Source organism: Sus scrofa, chromosome 6 (genome assembly GCF_000003025.6).
Source record: "Sus scrofa isolate TJ Tabasco breed Duroc chromosome 6, Sscrofa11.1, whole genome shotgun sequence".
NCBI lineage: Eukaryota > Metazoa > Chordata > Mammalia > Artiodactyla > Suidae > Sus > Sus scrofa.
This window is the reverse complement of record NC_010448.4, coordinates 119,860,478-119,886,327: the sequence shown is the minus strand read 5'-3', so window position 1 is coordinate 119,886,327 and position 25,850 is coordinate 119,860,478. Positions and strand designations below refer to the sequence as shown.

General features: G+C 41.5%; 2 protein-coding genes across 3 annotated transcripts in view; one reads left to right on the top strand and one right to left on the bottom strand.

Moving 5' to 3' along the window:
* ELP2 (elongator acetyltransferase complex subunit 2) overlaps positions 1-919 on the bottom strand; it is a 46,718-nt gene extending 45,799 nt beyond the window's left edge. The window contains exon 1 of the mRNA XM_003356413.4: positions 224-919. Within this exon, the coding sequence (XP_003356461.1) occupies positions 224-361 (138 nt within the window). The 5' untranslated portion in view covers positions 362-919. The remainder of the gene's footprint in view (positions 1-223) is intronic.
* SLC39A6 (solute carrier family 39 member 6) lies at positions 492-24,475 on the top strand. 2 transcript variants are annotated; one of them, XM_021096272.1, is made up of 11 exons: positions 1,153-1,241; positions 1,753-1,956; positions 2,901-3,647; positions 5,644-5,827; positions 7,300-7,469; positions 9,561-9,779; positions 16,794-16,899; positions 18,825-19,202; positions 20,507-20,587; positions 22,270-22,460; positions 23,247-23,914. In XM_021096272.1, the coding sequence occupies exons 3-11, from the start codon at positions 2,910-2,912 to the stop codon at positions 23,397-23,399; spliced, it is 2,220 nt and encodes a 739-aa protein (XP_020951931.1). In that variant the 5' UTR covers positions 1,153-1,241; positions 1,753-1,956; positions 2,901-2,909; the 3' UTR covers positions 23,400-23,914. The 2 variants fall into 2 exon arrangements, with proteins under 2 accessions (XP_020951930.1, XP_020951931.1); XM_021096271.1 differs by lacking the exon at positions 1,753-1,956 and having other exon boundaries at positions 492-1,241; positions 23,247-24,475.

Below are 25,850 nucleotides of genomic sequence, written 5' to 3'. Positions count from 1 at the left end.
GCTGAGACATGGTTACCCCAGGTTTACGCAGCGCTCAAGACAGCGAAGGACGAGTGTGGCGCGCCAGAGCGAGACTCCTTGCTTAGACACCCTCCTCGAAGCAGACCCAACCGCACACCCGCTCTGTAGGTTCTGGGACAGGGTCTACAGTCCACCCTGAGAGCATCCAGCAGATTCGGCCCCAGAAACACACGGGGATCGGGCAAGTGGCCACTTCTCTTACCTGAGGGTCATAGAGCACTACGGAACAGGACGTGCCAAAGGCAAGAAGTCCTCCGGGCCCGGAGCTCCAGCTGAGAGCTCCCCGCACCCGATTCGGGCAGCAAAACACGTGAGAGGTCTCCAGTACGGGTGCCACCATGTTGCTGGCTGGTCAGCGGCCGAAACCTGGGCGCACACTTCCGCCCTCGGAGCGGAACTGCTCGCCAGCCGCCCCTCCCCCCGGCGTTATCCGCACCGCGTTTCCGAGGAGCCCGGGGGCGGGGCAGAGGCGGGCCCGCCCCTCAGGGCCCGCCCCCCTTCCTGGCCGAAGTGGTCCTCAGTGCCCATCCATCTTTACCAGCGCCCCTGGATCTTGGCTCGGGGCACAGGCACGACCTCCTTCCCAGCAGTGAAGACCCTACCGGAACAATTCAAGACCCTCCAGAAAGACCTAGGGCTCGTGTGCCGGAACGACGGCAGGAACGTCCCGCTGCACCTCACGGCTTGGTTCCTAGCAGCAGACGGGGCTGGCCCGGGTCGGGGCCTTGGAGAGCGAGTTTCGGGCCTCAGGGAGACAGGGGCGCGGAGGGGCTCAAGGAAAGGGCTTCCAGCTGATCTTGGAGCTAAGAGCCCGCCAGAGCCGCGTCTCCGCCCTCTCCCGCCCCTGCGAGCCCCGCGGCGCCGGCGAACAGGCGGACGCGCGGATCCGCCTGCAGGGGACGGGGTCGAGCCGCACTGCGCATGCCCCGTAGTCATGGCTGGCGGAGGCGGTGGTTCCCGGCGGCGAGCTGCGCGCGGCGGTAATTAGTAATTGTCCTGCGGCTCGCGGGAGGAGAGGGCACGTGGGGCGAGGCTTCTCTGTGTCTGCCGTGCAGTACCCCAACCGAGGGGCCAGCCGGACAGATGAGACCGCCGCCTCCTCACGCCCTATAGACGTTTCTACGGAGAGAAGCACAAGCGAGTGCCGAGCTCTCCGGACCGCCGGCGGGAACTGAACTGGCGCGCGGGACCGAGCCGGAGGGCAGCGAGGCCGCGAGGAGGTGAGTCCCGCAGGTCCCTCAGGGCAGGCGGAAAAGGGGAACCCTGCGGAACGGCGAGGGCAGACTTCCCAGTTTGGGGTGCACAGATAGGCTGCGAGGTCCAACGGGGTAAGGAAACGGTTAGTCCTGTTTATCTAATTTTCTAAGAAGGTACTGTCGTGTTTAAAAATAAAAAGCCCTTAGAAGCAGTTTGGTGCCCTCTTTCGTGTTTTCTCCATTGGCGCTATTCTCCAGGCCCTTTCCTTCAGCTTTCTTTTCTCTAACACACGCGGACTTGCCGGGAAGGAGATCTGCCAGCGGGTCCAGTACCGCCCTGAGCATCCTCCCTGGAGAAAGGAACAGAGCTGTCCCCGAGCCATTCGTCTGTGTTGACCCCACCCATCCCGCTCCTTGCTTCTCTTCTGCGAATGATTTCTTAAAGGTTCTCTTCTGCCTATTAAAACTTCAGGCCCCACGGATTGTTCTTTCAGGAGTCTAACCCTGTGATGGTACATACTTCCATTTTCCACAGTATGATAAGCAGCTGTTGTGCAACATTGCTGACAGTGTTTGGAGCACTTCCACATACATCCGTCATGTGTTTCCTCAGTCACTCTATAAGAAAGGTATTACCAGCTTTTCCTGGTCCAAAGAAGAGCAGCTGAAAGTGGTAGAGCTGGGTTGCCCCTTGCCCTTGCTCTCTCACCCCTGAGTCCACCTCTTTCTCTGGAGGCTGGTAAGTTTGGTCACGATCACCATCCATCATTGGTGCTGGACATCGGCTGACTGTCCACAGAGATACTAGTCTATCCACTTATCTGGGCTATCTCTTCCTCTGTTTAACTCAATTCTGCTTTTCAAGGCACAACTGGATTCCTAATTCCTCTTTGCATCATAGGCTTTTGGTTCCAAACACTATTGTGTGGATGAGTGGTAGTCTATGAAAAGATTTTCACTGGTTTTAAGCAACAGAAGAGCGAGATAGTTTTTTAATGAAGTTTAAAAGAACTGTTATTGTGCAGGCATTCAAAAGAATGAGATCGCTTTATATGTACTGACATAAAAAGATGTTATTTGTTGAGTGGGGTAAAAAAACATCCCATTTGTGTGGTTAAGGCATGCATCTACCTGAGTGTGCATGAGGCATAAGCAAGAAACTGGAAAAATTTTGTACCTTTGAAGAGTGGGATTGGGGGAAAGAAGCCTCAAATTGTATTGTATATAGTGTAAGAAAAAAATTTTAAATGTGAGCTATTCTGAGATTGCCATTTTACTTTTTTGACATTAAAAGAGTGTTCTGTGAAATGATGGTAGTGGTGGAGGTAGTTGGGTTTTGTTTTGTTTTGTTTTGAATTGTTTTTCTAAACGCAGTAAGAAGTTGCCAGTATGGCTGGGGCCACATGAATCTCTCCAGACTCTGAATCATCATTGCTTTTACCGTTCTAATTACAGTTTTAGCACTTAGCTGCTTTCTGGTTGTTTCATGTGTTTTAGCAATTCAGGGTTCGAGCCTAGGACTCCACTTGTCTATATTTTTACATTAGCTAGCACTTCACTGGTCACATTAGATGATGCTCTATAATTTTGATTCTTTGATTGGACATCAGCTTTTAGCATGAGATTTCTTTATTGAAATTATTTTGAAAAGGGCTTTTTTTTCTTTGTCTTTTTCTGTCTTAGGAAAGTGCGATGGCGAGGAATTTATCTGTGATCTTAATCCTGACCTTCTCCCTGTCCTTCACAAATCCCCTTCATGAAGTAGGACCAGCCACTGCTTTCCCTCAGACCACTGAGAAAATTATTCCCAATTGGGAATCTGGCATTAATGTTGACATGGCAGTTACCACACAGCAACACCACCTTCAGCAGCTTTTCCGTCGCTATGGAGAAAATAATTCCTTGTCAGTTGAAGGGTTCAGAAAGTTGCTTCAGAATATAGGCATAGATAAGATTAAAAGAATCCATATACACCATGACCACGAGCATCACTCCGACCACGAGCATCACTCTGACCATGATCATCACTTTCACCGTAATCGCGCTCCCAGTAAAAACAATCGGAAAGCTCTTTGCCCAGACCATGACTCTGAGAGTTCAAATAAAGATCCTAGAAGCAGCCAGGGGAAGGGATCTCACAGATCAGAACATGCCAATGGTAGGAGGAATGCTTTAATCAAGGATGGTGTTGGTGCTGGTGAAGTGACCTCGACTGTGTATAATGCCGTCTCTGAAGGAACTCACTTTCTAGAGACAATAGAATCTCCAAAACATGGAAAACTCCCCAAAGATGTGAGCAGTTCCACTCCACCCAGTATCACAGAAAAGAGCCGGGTGAGCTGGCTGGCTAATAGGAAAACAAATGAATCTGTGAGTGAGCCCAGAAAAGGCTTTATGTATTCCAGAAGCACAAACGAGAATACTCAGGAGGTAAGATGAGTGTTGTTCGTTATTTTAATCAATACGCATGCTCGTCTGTCCTGTCATTGCCATTCCGTCTCAGTTGTACGTGGTTTCAAGTAAAAATAAAATAGTGGGAGTCCTAATTCTAGGAGTTCCTGACATGGCTCAGCAGAAACGAATCTGACTAGCATACATGAGGACATAGGTTTGATCCCTGGCCTCGCTCAGTGGGTTAAGGATCTGGCGTTGTTGTGGCTCTAGTGTAGGCCCGCAGCTACAGCTCCAATTAGACCCCTAGCCTGGGAACCTCCATATGCCACACGTGTGGTCCTTATTTAAAAGACAAAAAGTAGGAGTTCCTGTCGTGGCTCAGTGGTTAAAGAATCGGACTAGGAACTGTGAGGTTGTAGATTCGATCCCTGGCCTTTCTCAGTGGGTTAGGGATCTGGCGTTGCTGTGAGCTATGGTGTAGGTTGCAGACTTAGCTTGGATCCTGCTTTGCTGTGGCTCTGGAGTAGACCATCGGCTATACCTCCGATTGGATCCCTAGCCTGGGAAGCTCCATATGCCACGCATGTGGCCCTTAAAAGACTAAAAAAAAAAAAAGACAAAAAGTAAAATAAAATGGTGAGTTCATCAAAAAGGGAATTTCTTTCTACCTTCTCAGCAAGGCATTTAGCTCTAAGTATCCCTACTATGTTGTAAACATTTCTGATACAAAACCTAGGAAGTAGTTCTTTGGTAAGAATAATGCTGCCTGCTGAAACTATTTTCTAGTAAGTATAGAAAGCAGATATCAAAGTTACTTGGGGAGAAAAATCTTTAAACGTAAGTATTATTAATTAAAAAAAAACAGGAAATGGGAGGTCAAAAAAGCGGGAGTTAGAATTCAGATTTTAAGGAAAGATGTGATCGAAAGGGTTAGAGAATGCAAGAAGAGAAAGCAGCTTTACCTCCTTGACAAGAGGGATCACAGTGAGTTGTGGAGGGACTGAAATTGGAGCTTCTACCCATTGTATTGTGCTGGGCAAGGAAAAAGTTGGAGGTTCTGAGTTCATGTGTTTTTGTTTTTTTTTTTTGTAGACTAGACTTCCAGACTGTACACAGTTTACCTAGACTGGGAAATGTCAAAAACAAAGAATTAGTTGATATGCATTAATAGGCAAAACTTCAGTACTTCATTCAAACTATCACACGACTGTACTAATTCTAGGAAAATCCTACTAATGGTCATTCCCATAGGAACACTAGTGATAAAGTTTGTTGTGAGTACTATGGGCCAAGAATTGTGGGAGTTTAAAATAACTTTACAGAAGATGAGAAACAGGTGTTTCCGCCAATTTGGGGAGAGAAGGGGGAGCGTACATTACCCAGAGGAGATTCTCTTCAAACTAAGCTTGTCATCTAATTAAATTGTTGAAACATCTGCCTGCCAGTACAGGTTGCTTTTATTAATCAGCCTTGCCCTCTTCAAGAGTAATCTACATAATTTAACATTCTCTTGTTGTGGAGTGTTATTTTGCCAGGTATGTCGACGGAACTGAGCTAAGTTTTGCAAGTACAGTCATTGCTGGAAGAGTGACTTGTCTTGGGCTTGTTTAGGCCAGGTAGGGTAGCGTTAGTACTAAAACAACATATTTCTCAATCTCTAATGAACCCCATATCGACATTAAAGCTTATTTCCTTAATAGGTTTTACAGTGAATTAACAGGCTTCTGAATGTCCGTTTATCCTCAAGCTTTTCCCACTTGAGGCTTTCTCCTGAGGTGACTAGTGATGTGACCACGACCCCCAAGAAGAAATAGGCAGAAAAGATGGGAAAAAACACCCATGTAACACAGTATCTCCAGGTACCTGAGGCAAGTTCCAAGGTGCTCAAAACCAAAGTTGATTTTGATTCCCCTTAACTTAAAAAAATAAAGAAGCGGCTTCAGTAAGGAGAGGGTGTTGTGTCATCAAACAGCGTTTTTGGATTCTCTAGTGGGAATGCCTTTTGGTGACTTCACTGTTTGCTTTTCTTCAGTGTTTCAACGCGTCAAAGCTGCTTACATCTCATGGCATGGGCATCCAGGTTCCACTCAATGCCACCGAGTTCAACTATCTTTGCCCAGCCATCATCAATCAGATTGATACCAGATCATGCCTGATTCATACGACAAGTGACAAGAAAGCTGAAATCCCTCCAAAGACCTATTCTTTACAAATAGGTAAAATTGCCTGTATTTTGTAAAAAGTATTTCCAATATACACATTTATGTTGTCCTCTTCCTTATATTTACATCAACCTATTCGTTTTTCAGCATAATTCCAAATATATCATCTTAATTGTTCCTATCTCAAATATGAAGAAAGCAAGTGTGTGAGCCTTACCCTTACAAAACAAAAGAAAATCCAGAAAATAAAACTTAGATTGTAACTTGTCTGGGGTTCTCCCATAAGATGTGTCAAGGTTATTCAAAATTTGGGCTCTTTACAATTCTCTTGTGGTACATTGGGTTAAGGATCTGGCATTGTCACTATAAGTGCCTCAGGCACAGCCATAAAAAGGGGGGAGGCTCTTTATATTTTGTCATACTGTTTAGAGGAAGGTCAGAGTTAATCTCTGCTGTTTAGGAGCCGAATTCTGGTATGTTCTTATTAATAAATGAAACCAAGATTCGCTCTGCTTTAGTGTAGAGTTGCATTGCTCAAAAACTATAATGGAGATGTAATTGCTTAGTTCACTGAGGAAAGAATTTAATTTCCCAGTTTCCTTTGCCCTTTTTTTTTTTTTCTTTTTCATAATCTTTTTAGGGCCGTACCCTCTGCATATGGAAATTCCCAGGCTAGGGGTTGAAACGGAGCTGCACCTGCCACCGTACACCATAGCAATAGCAACACGGGAACCGAGCTGTGAGTCTGTGACAGATCACAGCAATTCCAGATCCTTAACCCACTGAGCGAGGCAAGGGATCAAACCCACATCCTTATGGATACTAGTCAGATTCTTAACCCACTGAGCCACCATGAGAACTCCTCTTTTGCCTTCTCTTCCTTCCTTCCTCCTTACATCCATTTATCCCTCCCTCCCTCATTCCTTCCTTCCTGTCTTTATTTCTTCCTTTCTCTTTTTCTTTCTTTCTTTCTTTTTTTCCCTACATTTTTCCTTTTATAATGTAGCTCTGAAAGCTTATTTCCTGAGTGAACTAGAGTTCATCCTTGACAACCACGTTTTCCCCTCCAGCTGAAGAATTTTCCACTAGGTTTATGTCCTTTATCTGAAGGGTTCAGTCATATTGTTCATTTGATCCAGTTTCTTGGTTATATCGGTCTAGTATTACCATAGTTGGTAATGCTAGAGTTTGTATTTAAAGTTTATCAATCGAGGAGTTCCCGTCGTGGCGCAGTGGTTAATGAATCCGACCAGGAACCATGAGGTTGCGGGTTCAATTCCTGGCCTTGCTCAGTGGGTTAAGGATCCGGTGTTGCCCTGAGCTGTGGTGTAGGTTGCAGACGAGGCTCAGATCCGGCATTGCTGTGGCTCTGGCGAAGGCTGGTGGCTGCAGCTCTGATTAGACCCCTAGCCTGGGAATCTCCATATGCCGCGGGAGCAGCCCTAGAAAAGGCAAAAAAAAAAAAAAAAGACTAAAGTTTATTAATCATATGCTTTTTCTTTGCTCTGTTTTGTTTTGTTTGGCAGCCTGGGTTGGTGGCTTTATAGCCATCTCCATCATCAGTTTCCTGTCTTTGCTGGGTGTTATCTTAGTGCCTCTCATGAATCGGGTGTTTTTCAAGTTTCTCTTGAGTTTCCTTGTGGCACTGGCTGTCGGGACATTGAGTGGTGATGCTCTTTTACACCTTCTTCCACATGTAAGTACAATAATTTGTATTATTCGTGTTTTAGTATTCAACATTAAATGTGTGTGTGTGTTTTCTTTTTGGTTTGTCATAGAACACTCTTTGTATTAATGTAAAAAGTTAAAAATTTGGTTTTGAGGAGTTAATTTGAAGATATATTTGGTAGCTGAAAGCCATGTTTTTATGCTAGATCTCAATAACACATTCTTTTTTTTTTTTTTTTTTTTTATCTTTTTGTTGTTGTTGTTGTTGTTGCTATTTCTTGGGCCGCTCCCGCGGCATATGGAGGTTCCCAGGCTAGGGGTTGAATCGGAGCTGTAGCCACCGGCCTACGCCAGAGCCACAGCAACGCGGGATCCGAGCCGTGTCTGCAACCTACACCACAGCTCACGGCAACGCTGGATCGTTAACCCAGTGAGCAAGGCAGGGACCGAACCCGCAACCTCATGGTTCCTAGTCAGATTCGTTAACCACTGCGCCACGACGGGAACTCCCTTTTTTTGCTTTTTTTACTTTTAAAGGGAATTTACTAAATGCAAGCTAATTTAACTTTTTGAAATCTAGTTAACAAAAGGAGAAAGATTCTACTCAGCTATTAGTACTGTGACAGACTGCAGCAATGTGAATTATCTGCCTTACATGTTAGTATAATTGCTACAGAAATAAAAAATGTGACTACCTGAGCTACTTCAACTTTTCTTCACAGTTGAATTTACATGCGTACTTAAAGATTTACACTTTGTGACATGAGTGAATTCTTAAAGCAAGTTTAGTGAAGTGAACTTACTTTTCCGTTAAGTACTTGGGATAGGTGCACAGGCAGAAATATTTGGATCTCATCTTTTTTGTTCCTTTTTTTTTTGTTTTTTTTGGTAATTTCTCTTAGAGGTTTGCAGGTAAGTGGGAGAGAAAATGTACTCTGTTCCTAGAGCAGTGCATAGCTCATCCTCATCATGTTTCATTCAGTAGTAAAAGAAGACTATTTTGCTCTGACAAGCTCCCCAACTACCAGATAGCAGATGCTCAGGACTACCTGCTGCTCAAAGCAGCATGTACATGGGGCGTATCCCAGTCTCACCTCTGTTAGTGTGCACTATACCTGGTTCCCTAAAATGCAGTGGTGGAAGTTCCAACTACACTCAGCTGCCTGCGGATCTTAGGTACCTGCCAGGGCGCATTACCCTGACTGGGCCATGTGTAAGCACACTGATGACTCTGGTAGGGGTTTTTCAGCTACAAGTATAAGCAGTGACCTACACGCCTGTTACATGCAGCAGTTCTGTGTTATTTGTGGCCATGGAAAATCATTGGAAATACCCACTGCCTGTATGTTATGAAGGACATTGGGGAATGTGTCTGTCTTTTACACTAAACAGATCGGCTCTAGTAAGTGCTATCATACATCATGTGTGTGAAGCTCTAGATCGCTGCTGCTTGTTGGTCATTTTATTTATGTATTTATTTTATTATTCAATGAATTTATCACATTTATAGTTATACAATGATTATCACAATCCAATTTATATCATTTCCATCCCACACCCCCAGCACATCCCCCCAGCCCCCAAACTGTCGCCTTTGAAAACCATAAGTTTTTCAAAGTCTGTGAGTCAGTATCTGTTCTGCAAAGAAGTTCATTCTGTCCTTTTTTCAGGTTCCACATGTCAGTGATAGCATTTGATGTTGATGTCTCACTGTCTTCACTTAGCATAATTTCTAAGTGAAGTCTAACCATGTTGCTAAAAATGCCGTTATTTCATTCCTTTTAATGGCTGAGTAATATTCCATTGTGTATATGTACCACATCTTCTTTATCCACTCCTCTGTCAATGGACATTTAGGTTGTTTCCATGTCTTGCTATTGCAAATAAGGCTGCAATGAACATTGGAGTACATGTCTCTTTTCAAATCATGGTTTTCTCTAGATGGATGCCCAGGGGTGGGGATCATTTTATTTTTAATATCCTAAACTTCCCCTTATTCCAAAGTATCACATTAATTGCCTAATTTGAAGTGATTTCAAATTTGGTGTTATGATCTTTGCCAGTTTTTCTGACAGTGTATGAAACTGAGTGTATAAAAGCCATATTCTTTTGCCTTTAGTCTCATGCGAGTCACCACCATAGTCACAGCCATGAAGAACCAGCAATGGAAATGAAGAGAGGGCCACTTTTCAGTCATCTCTCTTCTCAAAGCATAGAAGAAAGTACCTATTTTGATTCTACATGGAAAGGTCTGACAGCTCTAGGAGGCTTGTATTTCATGTTTCTTGTTGAACATGTACTCACGTTGATCAAGCAATTTAAAGATAAGAAAAAAAAGGTAAGAAAAATATTCTGAGTACTTGAACTAAGTTGTCAGCAGAGCTTGTTCTGTGTTTATGATCTTTATTTGTGAGGGAGTTCAGTACCCTTGAGATAGTTTTGCTCCCAGGGGCGTCATGGAGAGCAATTCTGTATCTTTTTAACTCTGTAGTTCTCCATCTTCAGTATTCCCTTCAAACTCATCAGAGACGAAGCAGGGCAAGGCTAAGGATCTATATAAATGACCAGACGAGACACAAGCAGGGCCTTGAAAATCAAAAGCATCATGATTATGCCTTGATGGTGGTGGTGGTTTCAGGAGTGTATACTTATCCCCAAATTCATTGAGTTACGTACATTAAATATGTACAGCTTTTGGGGTTCCCTTCTGGCACATTGGGTTAAGGATCCTACATTGTCACTGCATCAGGTTGCTGCTGTGAAAACTGTATGCTGCAGGTACAGCCAAAAAGAAAAAAAAAGTATAGGTTTTTATATGTCTATCATACCTCAATAAAGTGGTTTAAGAAAAAAGTATCATGGATTAACTTTAAATTATCTGGGAGTTCCCATTGTGGCTCAGCAGCAACGAATCCTGCCAGTATCCATGAGGATGCAGGTTTGATCCCTGGCCCCACTTGGTGGGTTAAGGATCTGGCATTGCCATGAGCTGTGGTGTAGGTCGCAGATGCGGCTCAGATCTGGTGTTGCTGTGGCATAGGCCAGCAGCCACAGCTCTGATTTGACCCCTAGCCTGGGAACCTCCATATGCCATGAGTATGGCCCTAAAAAGGCAAAAAAAAAACAAACCCACATACCGAAAACTTTACATTACCCAGTAGCTGAATATTCTGCTTTGTTTGAAAGGATACTTGAGATGAACCCAACATTGTAAATCAACTATACTTCAATTTTTTTTTTTTTTTTTTTTTTTTTTTTTGCTATTTCTTGGGCTGCTCCCGAGGCATATGGAGGTTCCCATGCTAGGGGTCGAATCGGAGCTGTAGCCTCCAGCCTACGCCAGAGCCACAGCAACGAGGGATCCGAGCCACGTCTGCAACCTACACCACAGCTCACGGCAACGCCGGATCGTTAACCCACTGAGCAAGGGCAGGGACCGAACCCGCAACCTCATGGTTCCTAGTCAGATTCGTTAACCACTGCGCCACGACGGGAACTCCTCAATTTTTTTTTTAATTAAAAAAAAAAAAAAAAGAACAGAAGAGTTCCTGCTATGACATAGCGGGTTAAGAATCCGACTGCAGCAGCACAGGCTGCTGTGGAGATGTGGGTTCGGTTCCCAGCCTGGCACAGTGGGTTAAAGAATCCAGAGTTGCCATGGCTGCAACTGTAGCATAGGCTGCAGCTAGGGTTCTAATTCAGTCACTGGCCTAGGAGCTTCCATACGCAGTGATGCAGCCATAATATTTAAAAAAAAAAAAAAAAAAAAAAGAAAGAAAAGAAAAGAAAGGGTATATGACTTTGACAGACTTTCCCTTTGCAAATTGCCACCAGAAAATATTATGACACTGAACAGTAGGCTCTCTGTCTTTAGTAAAAGTATCTTTTGAGTTGCCTACAGTTATCTACCTCTTCCTATCTGATGTGACTGGGCAGTTCGGTCAAAAGATTGTCCTAATGGGAGTTCCCATTGTGACACAGCAGAAGCAAATCTGACTAGTATCTATGAGGATGTGGGTTCAATCCCTGGCCTTGCTTAGTGGGTCAGAGACCTGGTGTTGCTGTGAGCTATGGTGTAGGTGGCAGATGCGCCTCAGAACCCAGGTTGCTGTGGTGTAGGCCAGTAGCTGTAGTTCCCATTTGACTCCTAGCCTGGAAACTTCCATATGCCATAGGTGCAGCCCTAAAAAGCAAAAAAAGATTGTCCTAACGACCTCTTAAATGTGACATGTACACTTCTTAGATGTTTTAATTAAAACATTTGTACACTCAGAGTTCCCGTCATGGCACAGTGGAAACAAATCCGACTAGGAACCATGAGGTTGCGGGTTCGATCCCTGGCCTCGCTCAGTGGGTTAAGGATCCGGCGTTGCCGTGAGCTGTAGTGTAGATTGCAGACGTAGCTCGGATCTGGTGTTGCTATGGCTGTGGTGTAGGCCAGCAGCTGTAGCTCCGATTAGACCCCTAGCCTGGGAACATCCACATGCCGCCAATATGGGCCTCAAAAGACAAAAAAAAAAAAAATTTGTACACTCATATTCCAGTCATTTGATGTTGACCAAGATATTCTTTGAGTTGGAGTTCTGTGTGGCCATTTTTTTCTCTATAGCCATGCTGCTCCATCTACATTTCCAATTTTGATTTCTGTGAAATTGAGCAAGAGGTTACATATTCACAAAGCTATTTCGAGTATAGAGTCTAGATTTTGGAAATATAAACAGTATTATACAGTGGTTGCCTTATGTAAGTTGATAGTCTTTTGTTTATTTTTTTTAAAGCAGCTTGCCTTTGAATCATTTCAGAAGCGTTCAACTTAAGTTTTCATAGAAGTAGCTATTCTCACCGTCATTTCATAGTTGGAGTGATGTGTAATTAAGTTGTGCAATTGGAATAACAGATACAGCTGGCATGAAGAGGCCCGAAAACTAACATAGCTGATTCTTGTTAAGCATGGAACTCACTTTGGGAACCAAGTGTGTGTGTGAATAGGAAAGGAGCCTCCTGCTCTATGAATATTTGCCCTTATGAACTTTACATTCACTAAAATCCAAATTGCAAATTTTGAACCTTTTTTGAACCTCGGTTTAGAGTTCCAAGAAGTCATCTTCAGGAAGTTCCTTATGTCCCGTTGCTTCACTTGGATGGCTCTGAGGATGTGTCCTCCTACTTTAAGTTCTCTGGGTTTACTCTAACCTTAAAAAAAAAAAAAAAAAAAAAAAAAAAAATCATTTTTTGGAGGGGTTTGTGTTCATTTTACAATGTTTGTCTTTCAAATACTGTAATTATTTTAACATTCTAATTTCAATTTAACTTTCAGATTTTACCTAAAGATTGCTTTTCATTAATCTGACATTCCTTCCGACTAGGAACCATGAGGTTGCGGGTTCAGTCCCTGCCCTTGCTCAGTGGGTTAACGATCCAGCGTTGCCGTGAGCAGCGGTGTAGGTTGCAGATGTGGCTTGGATCCCGCGTTGCTATGGCTCTGGCGTAGGCTGGTGGCTACAGCTCCCATTCAACCCCTAGCTGGGAACCTCCATATGCCGTGGGAGTGGCCCAAGAAATAGCAAAAAAAAAAAAAAAAAAAAAAAAAATTAATCTGACATTCTTAACATGGGACTCTAAGAGCTAGACTCTCTTATCTAATACAGAACAGTATTTTTCAGACTCTTTAAGTTACTGTCATTTGTGAGTTGTGAAATCAATCTTGTGTCCTGACCAGTGTGGGTGTTTTGTTGTTTGTTTTTTTTTTGGGGGGGGGGCGGGAGATTGGCCTTGCATGTAGAAGTTTCTGGACCAGGGATTGAACCTACACCACAGCAGCAAACCAAGCCACCGCAGTGACAGCACTGGATCCTTAATCTGCTATGCCACAAGAGAACTCCATGACCAATGTTTTTAAATGCAACAATGATATTACAAGTATAATACATATATTACTTTACAAATAATACATATAATACATATATTACATGTATTATTACATGTATTACTGTGGATTGTAGTCAGAGAAGTTTAATAATTCCTATTCTAAAATAGTTTCTACTAGAACGTAAGTTCATAAGAGCCAGGACCTCTCTGTCTTATTTTACTGCTGTATCTCCAGTACTTAGACTAGTGTATGGCACATAATAGATGATTGGTAAATGTTTGTTGCATGTAGAAATATTAAATGGCAAGTAAGCATAATTTCTAGACAAAGACAGGGGTTTTCCAAACATTGCATGTTCTCTCCCTTTTTAGAATGTATTGAGTCTGTCTTTTTTCAAGAGCATCCAGATCTTAATGTTACTTACTTAACAGCTTTTAATCTTATTTGGTTCTCTCAAAAAGAAAAAAGCTATTCATTACATGTTAAGTATTGCAGGCTCTCCAGATCCATAAAAAGACCTTTTATCTAGAATTTCCCTTAAGACATCTGTCCTGCATTCCTGAGAAATTCTATTTATCATAGTTTTAGGTTACCTGCCATATTTGCCAATCTGAAATCTTTATATTCAAATTAAATCGTACTGTTGGTGTAGTTAGACCCTTGTAATAGTTCAGCCTCAAACTTTCTTTCTCTCAGATTCTCAGGTTTCTTGCTCAAGCTGGAAACCTGAGAATCATCTCTGAATCTCCCTCATCCTCATATCCAACCCAGTTTTATTAAATGTGTCCAGAGTCTTTTCATTTCTCTCCATCTTCCTTACTTTTATTATGGTCCAAGCCAGCTTACCTGGGTGATAGCAGTTGCCTCCTAACTGACCAATGTACGTTATTTTGCTGTCATCTTCTCCCAGTTCAGAGTAGAGCAGGCACAGTGATGTGTTTAAATGAAAATCTGATGAGGTTGGGTATCACTTACTTAAAATCCTTTCTTTAGGACTTGTCACTGCTTTGGGGACAAAGTCCACAACTCTTCACATGGTTTGCCTTGTCTGGTCTCCCCCACTGCCCGGCCTCACGTCTAGCCACCCTATCTAGGACCTACTAGGCCCCAACCACCTTGCACTTTTTTCAGTTCAAGAAGAGGCTGGCCCCTTCCTGCTTTAAGGCCCTCCTACATGCTGTCTCCCTACCTGGAGCACCCCTCCTCGCCTTTCCTTAACAAACCGTTCCTAATCTTTAGGTCTTAGTATAAATAATCATTTTATCAAGGAATCCTGACCTGGGACTTAGGTCCTGTTATATACTCTCATAGCACTCTTTGTTTTTCCTTTGTAGAATGTATCAAAAATTACAATCAAAGAATTGTTTAATCTTATCTGTGTAAAGCCTCCCTCCCTGTGGGTGATGAGCTCCAAGGAAACAAGGATTGTGTGTATCTACTTTTATGAGGTATTGCCAGCATTCAACATAGGGAACATTATAGGCTCATAATATTATGGAATGAAAGAATTGGTTAAAAACTCTATGGTCTAGGAGTTCCCATCGTGGCTCAGCGGAAACGAATCCGACTAGGAACCTGAGGTTGTGGGTTCGATCCCTGGCCACACTCAGTGTGTTAAGGATTTGGTATTGCTGTGGCTGTGACAAAGGCCGGCAGCTGTAGCTCCTATTTGACCCTTAGCCTGGGACTTTCCATATGCCGCGGGTGCAGCCCTAAAAAGCAAAAATAAATAAATATAAAAAACTCTATGGTCTAGCGAAAGTCATAGTCCAACAAGAAATAAAGCATCAACTAAGTGATTTAAAATATCATGAATTCAATTTATTTTCACAAATATTTAAGTACTTTCTCTGTGTTTAAGGCATTATGCTAGGGGTAGGTGTAAAGGTTTGTCTGCGCTTGCCTTTAGAAACTCTCATAACCTAAGAGTGTACGGATATTTTATATACTGTTAGAGCTGAAATGAAATCTCAGGTATGCTGGTGATTATTTAAGTCTTATTCAATGGTACTGCAAATAAGAAATCTATGATTGGAGTTCCCATCGTGGCTCAGTGGTTAACAAATCCGACTAGGAACCATGAGGTTGCGGGTTCGATCCCTGGCCTTGCCCAGTGGGTTGAGGATCTGGCATTGCCATGAGCTGTGGTGTAGGTTGTAGACGCGGCTCAGATCCCACGTTGCTATGGCTCTGGCATAGGCTGGCAGCTACAGCTCTGATTAGACCCCTAGCCTGGGAACCTCCATATGCCGCGGGAGTGGCCCTAGAAAAGACAAAAAAAAAAAAAGAAATCTATTATTTTTGTGACAGTTTTCATTATCTTGAATATTCTACAAGAGTAGGTAAGGCACAGGGACCATTTAAGAAGTTACTATTACTCTTGAGCTCTGAGATCTGGACAGTATCTAAAGTATAGTGTTCAGGTAGTTAAAACACCTAGTGATAAATTTAAGGCTAACTAATAGAGATTTACTTAAAAAGGAAACCTTGTTAATGGTGTTTTATTATAGGAAAAGTATTTTAGTTTTAGTAACAAGTGCATATCAGTATCATAGTATGGTTTTAAGTTAGAGAAAGTTTGGGAAGGGCAGTTCTCTTATGGCACAGCAGATTAAAGATCCTGAGTTGTCACCTCAGGTTGCTGCCGTGGTGCAGGTTTGATGCCTGGCCTGGAAACTTCTACATGCCACCAGTGTGGCCAAAAATAACAATAACAACAAAATCCACATTCTAATCCATTAGGTCAGGGTGTGGCCTGAGATTGCCTATTTCTGACAAACTCTGTTTGTGTAAGACCAAATTTAGACTGTATGACTTAGGAAAAACACTCAGAAAGGTAAGTGTGTAATTTTTCTTTTCTTTCATATTACCAAGGCCTTAATTTACCTTTTTTTTTTTTTTTTTTTGTCTTTTGTCCTTTTAGGGCCGTACGCATGGCATATGGAGGTTCCCAGCCTAGGGGTCTAATTGGAGCTATAGTTGCCAGCCTATGCCACAGCCACAACAATGCCAGATCTGAGCCGCATCTTCAACGTACACCACAGCTCATGGCAACTAGGGATCCTGAACCCACTGAGTGAGGCCAGTGATCGAACCTGCAGCCTCATGGTTCCTAGTCAGATTCATTTCCACTGCGCCACGGCAGGAACTCCAATTTATCTTTCTAAACAATTTATGCCTAAGACGAACTGCTAGGTGCTTTGCAAAATTAAGTACAGGCCCTGCCCGTAAATGGAGTTTATTCCAATAGAGGTCTATTACTCTGTTATCTTTATCTTTTTCCTTTTCTTTTTTCTTTTTTTTTCTTCCTAGCTGCACCCAAAGCATGTAGAAGTTCCCAGCCACATCAGTGACAATGTCAAATCCTTAAAGAGGAACTCCTCTGTTGTCTTTTTCTAGGAAATCTTTTGCTTAACTCTTCATTTAAAGGTATGCATATGCAATCCAACTATTTTAAAGTATTGCTTTTCCTTGCTATTATAGAATCAGAAAAAACCTGAAAATGATGATGATGTGGAGATTAAGAAGCAGTTGTCCAAGTATGAATCTCAGCTTTCAACAAATGAGGAGAAAGTAGACGTAGATGAGCGTAAGTCCTTATAAATCTGAGAGCTGGAAGGAGTTTATTGCTCTTTGATTTGCAGGCATCTTGGACTGTCTCCTTCATCCCCTCCCCTTTTAAAAAAAAAATCAACTCTTTTTTTTTGCTTTTTAGGGCCACACCCAAGGCATATGGAGGTTCTTAGGCCAGGAGTCTAATCGGGGCTACAGCTGCCAGTCTACACCACAGCCACAGCAACACCAGATCCAAGCCGAGTCTGTGAACTACACCACAGCTCACAGCAGTGCCAGATACCCAACGCACTGAGTGAGGTCAAGGATCGAACCTGCAACCTCATGGTTCCTAGTCAGATTCATTGCCACTTCGCCTTAACAGGAACTCCAAGAAAAAAATAAAATCTTATTGTTGTAGTTTACACAGATAGATGATAAATGTTTCTTGGTGATGGTAGTATTTTAGGGTCTTGTGTTTTTCCTGGAGTTTTGCCCTTCAGAAAGGAGAAAATCAGATGACAGGATTAGGCCTGTTTTTTACTTCCAATTTTCAATGTTTTTCTTAATTTTTTTTTTAAATATTTTAAATATCTAAAATAAAATACTTTTCTGAGAGTACTCACTATGGTGCAATGGGATCGGCAGTGCCTTGGGAGCACTGGGACACAGGTTTGATCCCTGGCCCAGCATAGTGAGTTAAGGATCTGGTGTTGCCACAGCTGTGGCTAAGGTGGCAGCTGCGGCTTGGATCTGATCACTGGTCCGGAAACTTTATGTCCTGTGGGGTGGCCAAAAAAAAAAAAAAAAGTAAATAAAATATTTTTCTAAAATAAATATGTGCTGCTTTCGTAATCGGGAAAAATCGTCTTTGTAAACATAAGGAAGCAGAAGAAATTAAGGGAGGATCTGGGGATAGTTATTGAAGGTTAACGTTTAAAATCCACCTTTTTTTTGGGGTCTTATCTTTTTAGGGCCGCACATGCAGCAAATGCATGTTCCCAGGCTAGGGGTCTAATCAGAGCTATAGCTGCCAGCCTACACCACAGCCACAACCACAGCAACGCAGGATCTGAGCCACGTCTGCAACATACACCACAGCTCACGGCAACGCCAGATCCTTAACCCACTGAGTGAGGCCAGGGATCGAACCTGCAACCTCATGGTTCCTAGTCGGATTTGTTTCTGCTGCTCCAAGATGGGAACTCCTAAAATCCACTCTTAATAGGTGAGATTTTGGAAGTTCCTCTTTTTGCCTCAGTGGATTAAGAACCTTACTGGTATCCATGCAGGATGCTGGTTCGATCCTTGGCTTAAGGATTTAGCATTGTCACAAGCTGCCACATAGGTCACAGATGCTTGGATCTGACATTGCTGTGGCTGTGATGCAGGTCAGCAGCTGCAGCTCCAAATAGACTTACATATACTGCAGGTTTGACCCCGAAAAGGAAAAGAAATAAATAAAAAATTAAAACTAAAAAAAATGTGAGATCTTAATTTTTAAAAATCATTAAAACCTGATGTTTTTCATCGACAGTTTTCCTTTTTTTTTTTTTTTTTTTTTTTTTTTTTGTCTTTTCTAGGGCACCTTCAGCATATGGAGGTTCCCAGGCTAGAGGTCTAATCTGTAATCGAAACTGTAGCCAACCGCCTACACCAGAGCCACAGCAACGCGGGATCTGAGCTGCGTCTGCAACCTACACCACAGCTCACAGCAACGCCAGATCCTTAACCCACTGAGTGAGGCCAGGGATCGAACCCACAACCTCATGGTACCTAGTCAGATTCATTAACCACTGAGCCACGACAGGAACTCCAACAGTTTTCTAATGTCTAGTTCAAGGTATACATGAGAGAGTTTTTAAGATCTTTTGTTGACTTTGTCCATGGGAATGTTTGAAGTGTGTCCGTGCGCATTAATGAAGGCTCCTTTGTCCCAATGTCTTTTATGTTCACACCTAGGTCCTGAAGGCTATTTACGAGCAGACTCTCAAGAGGCCTCCCACTTTGATTCTCAGCAGCCAGCAATCTTGGAAGAAGAGGAGGTCATGATAGCCCATGCTCATCCACAGGAAGTCTACAATGAATATGTACCCAGAGGGTGCAAGAATAAATGCCATTCACATTTCCATGATACACTCGGCCAGTCAGATGATCTCATTCACCACCATCATGACTACCATCATATTCTCCACCACCACCACCATCAAAACCACCACCCCCACAGTCACAGTCAGCGCTACTCTCGGGAGGAGCTGAAAGATGCCGGCATCGCCACACTGGCGTGGATGGTGATAATGGGGGACGGCTTGCATAATTTCAGCGATGGCCTTGCAATTGGTATAAATCTACATGTCTGTCCTTTGTTGGTCGATTCTGAAAATGTCACATTAAACCACCAGTTTTATTTTAGTAAAGAATAGGTTGGTTTGTTAAGGCTATTAACTTCTGAGATTATCAAAATGTTATTTCTTCCTTGGCTGCTTTGACAATGAAGTATTCAGTAAATATTAGATAAGATTTTAGTGCTAGAAACTGCCTAGCCCATTACCTAAATTGTAACTACCAAAAGTTGTTTTAATTGGCAAGGTCTTGAAGATTAGGTTCAGAGGTGTTTCTAGCACATGTGAGTTTTTTTCCCAAATACATTTGAGTTCTCTTATCGGTAATATAAATAGTATTTATTAAAGTAAAAGGATCTTTTCCATCATCTTTTTTTTATGTTAAAGGAATCTTTACATACTTGATAAGTTTAATTACTAATCTCTATCCAAAGAAGAATTATAGAATTTTTGCTATTTAATTTTTATTCTATAATTAGGAGATAATAGAATACTTACAAATTGTAGTAACTAGTTCTGGGAGGAAGCATGGAAATAATTACAGATTAAGCGACGAAGGCGTGGCAAGGTGACTTACTTGCCCAAAGAGGCAGTGTTTTGTTTTTTGTGTTTTGGGTTTTTTTGCCATCCTGGGATGATGCCTGGCCTTGGCTCCCTGGGAGCCTGGTGCTCTTCCTTTGTACTGTACACAGCATAAGTGACAAAGGAGGATGAAAAAATGCTGTCATGGTTTGTAAGCATTCAGTTGTATAATGTGTTAGCTTTTAAAAGTAGTGAGCTACTTGTCTTAAACTCTCCTGGTAAGACAGTGAAAGGATGAAGGTGAGGAGTTCCTGTGTGACCCAATGGATTAAGGATCCACCATTGTCATGGCTGTGGCTCAGGTTTGATCCTTGGCCCAGGAACTTCCACAATTGAGGCCAAAAAAAAAAAAAAAAAAAAAGATAATTGCGTAGTGAATTCCTCTGAAGCCAGGAAAACATATAATTTTTTTCTAAGCCTTTAAAATCAGTTTGTTTTATATTTTTAAATAAGAGTTTTATGTGGTAGCAGTTACTTAGCTTTGTGTAAGATCACTTAATCGCTCTTTCCTTTCTCAATCATATCTGCTTGTGCTCCTTTGGAAAATTTAAACCTAACCGAAGGTAATCTAAAATTACTTATGAAGAAGATACAGAGCACAGTTGAGAACAAGTTCTGTTTATTCACAACTAGAACAGAGTTTATGTCTTTTACCTCTTCGTGTATGCTGTTAAGATTTTCAAAATGCATACCCACAAAATGATGTCATTTTTTGCACAGGTGCTGCTTTTACTGAAGGTTTATCAAGTGGTTTAAGTACTTCTGTTGCTGTGTTCTGTCACGAGTTACCTCATGAATTAGGTAAGAGAATCCTACAAATGGTATTTTCCAGGTGGGTAGAGTGTCATAGTCACTGGCTTTTGCTGATGATAGCTCTAGCCGACTTCCTCATTTATGCCTTCCTGTAAGTCTACTAGCCTAACCAGCTTTCTTTTCTTACCAAGTCCAAATTTTTTCCAGCCGTAATTCTAACCCAATGATTACAACTACGCAATTGCCTGTGTGGGGTTGCCAGAAAGATACCTGGGCCCCCTCTCTTGTCCTCTTCCCTACCAAGTATCTTCCTATACCAGCATACTGGTGACGTCGGTGGTTCACACAGTAGGGATGCACACAGTAGGAATAAGACCACAGATATCTAAAGAGTCATCTTCCATTAACAGAGAGAAGTTGACAAAAAGAATTTCATTGGAGCTAAAGAAAAGAGAAGTTGGTGAATTGTATTTTGAATATTCTGTCACCAGGACTTAAAATCTTCCCAGAGTTGTTTTGGTCCCCAGTTCGTGTCCTTCTTTTTCTTCTTACAGAGGTGTATTCACACACTCCTGAATACCATTTTCACTTGTTCCTTGGCATGTATCCTGCTATTTAGAAGTCTCTCCTCTTCCTGCTTCATTGTTATAATCCTCAGCATCTGGTCTGTGTTCCACATTCTAGATCCTGCATGCTCCATGATGCCTTTGTTAACTGTGATCTTGATTTCTTTAATCTCGGAGTTCCCATTGTGGCTCAGTGGGTTAAGAACCTGACATACTAAAAAAAATAAAAATAAAAAATAAATAAACTTAATAATACCACTTTAGGGAGGAAAAAAAAAAGGACCCAATGAGCTGTGTCCATGAGGTTGCAGGTTTGATACCTGACCTCGATCAGTGGGTTGAGGATCCAGCATTGCCGTAAGCTGTGGTGTAGGCCTGCCTGCAGCTGTGGCTCCGGTTCAACTCCTAGCTCTGGAACTTCCATTTGCTGCAGATTCGGCTGTAAAATAATTGTTTAATTAATTTCTTTAATCTTTAATTTCTCTTTTTATAACCAGAACATTAGACTCTTTGGTTCTTAATTATATATTGCATTTATCATTTGCTGATCATTCATGTATGTTCTCTAGTCTTCCCTCTTTATGTCCTGTTAAAAGCTCCTTGAAGACAGTGCAAGAGCACAAAAGTAGTTTCAAGGTGTTTGTTGATATTCATTGACAAAGTAGACACCTTAAGAAAAACTTTGGACAAAAGATCTCAATTTGGAGTTCCCGTCATGGCTCAGCGGTTAGTGTACCTGACTAGCATCCATGAGAACGTGGGTTCAATCCCTGGCCTTGCTCAGTGAGTTAAGGGTCCAGCGTTGCTGTGAGTGGTGTAGCTCACAGATGTGTCTTGGATCCCATGTTGCTGTGGCTCTGGCGTAGGCCAGCGGCTACAGCTCCAATTTGACCACTAGCCCGGGAACCTCCATATGCCATAAGTGTGGCCCTAAAAAGGCAGACCAAAAAAAAAAAGAAAGAAAGAAAGAAAGGATCTTAATTTATAAAGCTGTTAGGGTGATTTTTACTGATTAGCACTATTAGCCCCGGGTAATTCTTAACTTTGTTTTTGTTTTTCTCTTCAAAACACCTGGAGAATTTCTTAAGTCTGGAGTCTTTTGACTATGCGTCTTAAAAATGATTTTTCAGTTACTTTATCTCCTTTTTTTGTTTTCTATTAAAGGTGACTTTGCTGTTTTACTAAAGGCTGGCATGACTGTTAAGCAGGCTGTTCTTTATAATGCTCTGTCAGCTATGCTAGCATATCTTGGAATGGCAACAGGAATTTTCATCGGTCATTATGCTGAAAATGTTTCTATGTGGATATTTGCACTTACTGCTGGCTTGTTCATGTATGTTGCTCTGGTGGATATGGTAAGTTTTTAAGAAGTCAAAATATAGAATTGACAATGAAATGGAGAAAATGTTCAATGAAACCTCATTTTCAAAAGGCTGTAGATTAAATGTGGTTGCAGTGAGAAACAATTCTGTACTCAACAAAGTAGCATATAAAATAATGGGTCCTTTATTTTTTTGGATTATTGCTCACAAGCATATCTTTGTCCTGCCTAATGTGTATCAGGACACACAGAAATGTCTACCCCTTTCTGATGTGTCTTTTGTGAGGTAGAATTTCAGTAGTCAGGCATTAAACTGTCTGTAGGAAAACTAGTACAAGCTACATAGCATTAGCATACTGTGTGTACTTCAGAATGGCTCCTTATTAATAGACAAAGGAGTTACAGCTTTTTGTCACCAAAGCTCCTCTAACAATCTCAGCCAATCATATTGCTAAAATTATGTTTTATGTGGTATAAGGCTTCCATATCTCTGACCTTCAAGTGAGCCACATGTTATTTACAGGCAGTGAGCAGGGTCGTCTGTGTAGCTCTCCATCTTACAGTGGAGCAAACTGGACCATTAAGAATTTTGACTTGCTGAAGAGACCAAGAATACTATTTGTTAATGAAACTGCTGGGAGATGCTGTGTGACATTATTAGCTAGAGTCAGTATGTATGTGGTCATATTTTAGAGAATTGACTCATAGTATATCTAGCTACATATAAAGCCAATATACTGTCCTGCAAATTCTTCTAAAAACTAATCTCTGGTTCTGGAAACTTAAAGGTTGCTTTTTTTCTTCTTCTTCTTCTTCTAAGGTACCCGAGATGCTACACAATGACGCTAGTGACCACGGATGTAGCCGCTGGGGATATTTCTTTTTACAGAATGCTGGGATACTTCTGGGTTTTGGAATTATGTTGCTTATCTCCATATTTGAACATAAAATTGTGTTTCGCATAAATTTCTAAGTAGGGCATAAATGCTGAAGTAGCTTAAAGCTATAGTTTGCTTTCTCTAGTTTGAATAGGTCATAGGGAGGTGAGAGTTTGTACGCTGTGATATGTCGCACTTAAGGTTAGTGGATTTTGTGATTTTTGTATAGACTATTGCCATTTGTTATGCTTATAAGGTCAGTTATGGTGGTAACATAAAGGTACGTTTTAATATTTAAGTTATTCTATTTTGGGAATATGTTATATGTGCAATTGACCAATATTACCGGTTTATTGTATAAACAAGAGATTTGGCATGACATGTTCTGTATATTTCAGGAGAAATGTCTTTAATGTTTTAGAACTAATTTAATACAGTAATTCCTATGCTGGATTTTAGGCCTCTGAAGAACTGCTAGTGTTTAGGAGTAAGAATACACATGAAGCCTAAAATACCGATAAAAGCTTAAATTTAATTTAAGCTAAGAAATAGAAAGGGAGAAGAATCTGTATGAATTGAGAAGGCATAGATTTCTTATTAAAAAAAAAAATCACAAAACTGATTATAAAATAGAAGGAAAAAATTAAGATTTAAATGAAGAAAGAAATATTAGTATAGAGCACATTCATAAACATTTTTGTCAGAGTATTAATGTTCCCATAAAACCTTAGCACTTTTTACTAATTTAGTTGTACATTTAACTGTGTATAATAGAAACGTCTAAATATATTTAATGAAGTCAAGCAAAGTATGTCATTTGACCAAGAAATTGAAATTTTAAAATATTTGTGTGGAGATAAACCAGATGAGTAAGAGCCAGTTTACGTATTGCCAAAAGACTTGGATATCACCAAGCTATGTTTCACCCAAAGTTACATTATTGGATGACCTGGTTATTTGGCTTACTGAATGTTAGCATTGATATATATATATAAGGACGTTAAAGTGATACTGGGTATAATTTGACTTCTTGGATTCAGAAAGTACTTTGTTATCTTTCAGTGCTTCAATGTTGTTATGAGCAATTGTCATTTTTTATATAGTACTGTAGACATACTAGGGTTGTGTGGCATTCTCTAGATATTGCTTTTCTACAAAATAAATTCCCCATGTCAACTTGATATCAGATATCTGATTTTCTTTCTTTTTTTTTTTTTTTTTTTACCATCTTAACCATTTTTAAGCTTACAGCTCAGTAATTTTACATACATTCACATTAATTCAGTCAACTTTTTCACTTGCAAAACTGAAACTCTATCCATTAAACAACTCTTCATTTCCTCTCCCCCCTCAGCCCCTTGGTAACCACCATTCTACTTTTTGTTTCTATGAATTTCTGATGTCATTTTCTTAAGTGTAACATCTGAATTATATATACTTACCAGGTAATTTCTATCATTAGAAATTGATATTGGTGGCCTTGTTCAGTTTTTACTTTTTATTTTATTTTATTTATTTATTTTTTTGTCTTTTCTAGGGCCGCAACTGCAGCATATGGGGGTTCCCAGGCTAAGGGTCTAATTGGAGCTGTAGCCACCGGCCTATGCCAGAGCCACAGCAATGCCAGATCCGAGCCTTGTCTGTGACCTACGCCACAGCTTACGGCAATGCCACATCCTTAACCCACTGAGCAAGGCCAGGGATCACACCTGAAACCTCATGGTTCCTAGTCGGATTCATTAACCACTGAGCCATGACGGGAACTCCCTCATTCAATTTTTAAATTGGTTATCACAAAGGGCACTTCAGAAAATACTGGTACACAGTTTGTTCCAAGCTGTCCCCAACTTAAAAACCAGAGCCTAATCTCAAGAAGAAGCGTTAATACCCTACATTGTAAAGAGAATCGGGAACAATTGGATAAGACCCTACTGCAAGACAACTGGGCCAGTATTTCTGTTCCCCAAACCAAGTGAAAGGAGTATGACTAATTAGAATTACTTGGATTGGGGGTGCCTGAAAGAATGAGATGAGGTATCTTCTCAGGCTAAGTGATACTCTGCTTCAGAAACCCACAGACCTGCCCTATTACTACTGCTGGATCAGTACCAGATGAAGTTCTGGAATCATTGGAAATGTTCCTCCAGGAGTTTGGGAAACACAGTCTTGTACCTACTTCTTTCACACAGATTCTGAAGGTGGAAGGTGTGCTGGAACAGCCCAAAGAACAGGGTCAGTGTGAACTCACTAGCGGGTACGTAGAAGATTTATGTAGTTGGTTCCCATAGTTCCGTGTGGGGGAGAATGGAAACTACAGGAAAATGCAGAAACTGTAGCATATGAACCAAAATCTGATCTTCTAGGAAGAAGAAACTTAGCAAACTGATAGAAAATGAAAAGGCACAAATAAATAATATCTTAAAGAAAGAGACATAAATAGAGATATTCTAGAGTTAAGCAGTCATTAAAACAGACTATATTTGAAATATTTGTGGATTTTTCTGGAAAAATCTAAATGTCCACTCAAGGAAAAAATTGAAAATCAG

What these genes read in the sequence shown, in the direction of transcription:
- SLC39A6 (XM_021096271.1), top strand. Translation starts at nt 2,910, where the DNA reads ATGGCGAGGAATTTATCTGTGATCTTAATCCTGACCTTCTCCCTGTCC. An exon ending in CAAACGAGAATACTCAGGAG is followed by an intron (nt 3,648 to 5,643) that starts GTAAGATGAGTG and finishes GCTTTTCTTCAG; the next exon opens with TGTTTCAACGCGTCAAAGCT. An exon ending in CAGCGATGGCCTTGCAATTG is followed by an intron (nt 19,203 to 20,506) that starts GTATAAATCTAC and finishes TTTTTTGCACAG; the next exon opens with GTGCTGCTTTTACTGAAGGT.